Source organism: Limulus polyphemus, unplaced genomic scaffold, assembly GCF_000517525.1.
Source record: "Limulus polyphemus unplaced genomic scaffold, Limulus_polyphemus-2.1.2 Scaffold7985, whole genome shotgun sequence".
NCBI lineage: Eukaryota > Metazoa > Arthropoda > Merostomata > Xiphosura > Limulidae > Limulus > Limulus polyphemus.
In genome coordinates this window covers 1,140-4,907 of record NW_013673595.1, presented here as the reverse complement: position 1 = coordinate 4,907, position 3,768 = coordinate 1,140, and the positions used below count along the sequence as shown (strand labels likewise).

At 28.5% G+C, this 3,768-nt stretch overlaps 1 protein-coding gene across 1 annotated transcript in view; it reads right to left on the bottom strand.

Moving 5' to 3' along the window:
• The window catches only part of LOC106475029 (baculoviral IAP repeat-containing protein 7-like), a gene marked incomplete at its 5' end in the record, with an annotated part of 16,909 nt that extends 13,374 nt beyond the window's left edge, over positions 1-3,535 (bottom strand). Inside the window, one exon of the mRNA XM_013935725.2 lies at positions 3,357-3,535. Within this exon, the coding sequence (XP_013791179.1) occupies positions 3,357-3,535 (179 nt within the window). The remainder of the gene's footprint in view (positions 1-3,356) is intronic.
• Positions 3,536-3,768: the final 233 nt, after the last annotated feature.

Below are 3,768 nucleotides of genomic sequence, written 5' to 3'. Positions count from 1 at the left end.
TTGGTCTGTCTACTTCCCTACACAAACAATATTCTAACTTGTATATATAACACACAATGATTAGTAAGGACAATGACATATGAAATATTTTAATACATGTTTTGACAGAACATTGGTCTGTCTACTTCCCTACACAAACAATATTCTAACTTGTATATATAACACACAACGATTAGTAAGGACGATGAAATATGAAATATTTTAATACATGTTTTGACAGAACATTGGTCTGTCTACTTCCCTACACAAACACTATTCTAACTTGTAAATATAACACACAACGATCAGTAAGGACGATAAAATATGAAATATTTTAATACATGTTTTGACAGAACATTGGTCTGTCTACTTCCCTACACAAACACTATTCTAACTTGTAAATATAACACACAACGATCAGTAAGAAGGATGAAATATGAAATTGTTAATGTTCAATACCCAAGTCCTTTCATTGTTAATGTTCAAAACCTAAGTCAACCAGCAAATCCTTTCATTGTTAATGTTCAATACCCAAGTAAACCAGCAAGTCCTTTCATTGTTAATGTTCAATACCTAAGTAAACCAGCAAGTCCTTTCATTGTTAATGTTCAATACCCAAGTAAACCAGCAATTCCTTTCATTGTTAATGTTCAATACCCAAGTAAATCAGCAAGTCCTTTCATTGTTAATGTTCAATACCTAATCAAGCAGCAAATCCTTTCATTATTAATGTTCAATACCTAAGTAAATCAGCAAGTCCTTTCATTGTTAATGTTCAATACCTAATCAAGCAGCAAATCCTTTCATTGTTAATGTTCAATACCTAAGTAAACCAGCAAATCCAAGAGTTGTTTTAGTTAGAATGCGATTCCAAACCAGAACTAACACTCACTCCATCAAACCACGTGTAGTTAGGTTAGTTCCATTATTTTTGGATCTGAGGAACCAGTGATGTTCATTACTTTAAATTTACAATATTTTAGAAATATTTTCATAGAGAGCAAACAAAAAATGTAACTTTGGTTTTACATTATTTGGAGATTAAATAAATGTGTGAAAACAAAGCTGTTGAAATCTTACTAAACAATACAAATTTATTTGTTATTTTTTACAATTATCATTAGATTTTGACTTTCTGTGGAAGTTGAGCATCATATGAGCAGCTCAGTTTATGCCTCAGGTTTAAATATTTAATCGATATAAAACTTAAGATTTTCATTTTTTATCTTGGTGAGGATGCTTGCCTCATATTTACTGATCTTTATACTGAACCTGATTGCTTGTTGACTGATGCTACTGACATTTCACATCAAGTGATAGTAATTTTGCTGGGTCCTAAATTGTGTAGTTATTGAAAAAGTGAGAAAATTGAAAATAAAATATAAAGATTTATCTTTAAAAAACTGTTGATATTCATTTAGGAGGTCAGACAAATGAAATAAGAAAAATGTAAAATAATAAGTAATATTTATATAAAAATCACCTTGCAGGTGAACTATTCAGAGTCCAAGTGTAAATAACTACATTAAATAATGAATTTTTTATTAGAGATTGTATAAAAAATAAAAATTAAATATATTTTTCTGAATCTACATACTTTTAGGAAAGTTTAAACAATTTCATCCACTAGTTTTATTTTTGGAATGAAATAGACAAGAGCAGCATTCACCTTCTAAAAAATTAGAAGCCAATGGCCAAAGGGTAAAAGATATAGTCATACATATGTCATCACTCTTCAATCCTTAAGTACCAAGTCATCTTACCAACCTTACATATTTGAGCCAAGTAACAAAAAACTTCATCTTAACCCTTTCACAATTGGAGCCCCTTTAAATGCTTCTTCTGCACAAGTCACTGTGTTACATTCAAAATATAATTAAACACCTTCAACGTATGTGAATGAAATTAATATTATAATGTATGTTATAATTCAAAGCTTTATTTTACTTAAGTTTTAAGTCTTTTCTTTCAAAATAAACCTTTAAAAAACTACTTAAAACTTCAGATGTATTGTCATGTGACCAACAAGCTATGAAAATTCTCTATCTTCAATAATACAACGGTAATTGAGTAGAGGTATATCTAGATAATCAAATGCTTACATAACCATTTGACTTGTTCATTTCAAAGTTCTCTGAATGAATACAATTGAAACAAATAATAAATTTTTTTAACCCCTGACAACTACAATACCTGAGCTTTGTTTGAGCTTTATAGCTTATATATCAGAAAGAACTCATTTAACACTATAATATAACAATGGTTATTTTGAAATTGGCACTCAGTTGTTGTCATGGATTTCATGTAATTGACTGTAGTATTGTTGGCTGCTTGATCAACTGTAGCACTTATAGTTGTTTCTTACCTAAATATGTTATAGTCAGAGATACAATTAAATTGTATTATATTTGATTTAATTATGTATTAGTTATGGTTTAAAATGCATAATTAAAAGGTTTAAACATTTTTTAAATATACATCATACTTTGCTTCTGTTCTCAAGGCTTACGATATTGAGCACTGAAAGAAAATTTTGCTGAAGGATTGCTCATATCTCCCAAAGAAACTGTAATATGCCCCGAAGGCACTGTTGATTTATGTTGAAATGAATAAGTGGTAAAGTACAAGAAAGGAAAATAAAACATTAAAAATTAACTATATGTGAAATGGAAAAAGACCTGAAATTAAGAATTTAACAAAAGGAAAATCTTTAAAGATATTCTACAAAAATTAAAAGGTATGAATTTCTTTTTCTATTTCCTAATTTTAATCATTTCATTGTATGTACGTTGACGATAATACCTAGAGTTAGTGATATGGTAGAGAAAATGAACAATAAAATATATAAACTTATCATAAAAAACTTTTGATATCCTTTTAGGAGGTTCTAGAGGTAATGCAAATAAAATACAAAAGTATAAGATGAAGAAAAGTATTTTTATATTTAAAATGAAAATCATCATACACTTGAACTATCTTAACAGTTTGAGTGCAAATAACTACTATAGATAAAAAACATTTTTATTACAAAGACATAATTAAAAATATCATTCTTTGTGTTCAAAATACTTGAACAAAATCTTATGAAGTTTTGTGAGGAATGCTCAGAGTTACCATATGTTTTTTGCACATATGTCCTTCCCCAGTCAAAGTGATACAAAATGTGTGTCCATTTATAATATTCACTTCTCTAACAATCTCTGTTAAAAGAAATTATCAATAAATATACCCGTACATTTTTCTCCTGGTCTTCAGAGGAAATATATAACAAGTGTGTTGCATTTATTTGATTAAATTGAACTCTTCTCCAAAATAAATATATTGTTGTTATACTTAGGTTTCTAATTCTTAAAACACAATCATTGAAAAATACTCACCATATTTTGGAGAGGTTTTGATTCTGAGAAACATTTCTTTATAAAGTCATCACCCTTGTTAATTCGAACAAAACCACAATTGCAAAACCACTTTGCATGTTCAGTCCATGGGTCATCCCCTGGTTCCCAGCTACAAAGTCCTCCATCACAGTAGAAACACTTTGTGTGATCTTTAATTCCTGGTTTAGTTATTAAAACAAATTTACTAAAAATAATAATTACATATAAAAAAAATTATTTACATATTGTAGTAAAGAAAGAACAAAAACTTTTCTTTTTGTGTTTATACTTTTATAAATGTTCTTTATGTTTATCCCCATACAAATACTCCCTGTGTGTGTGTGTGTGTGTCATATATTCAGGTGAACATATCTTTTAGAGATATCATGTAGGTTTGTTAAGTAACAGAAGA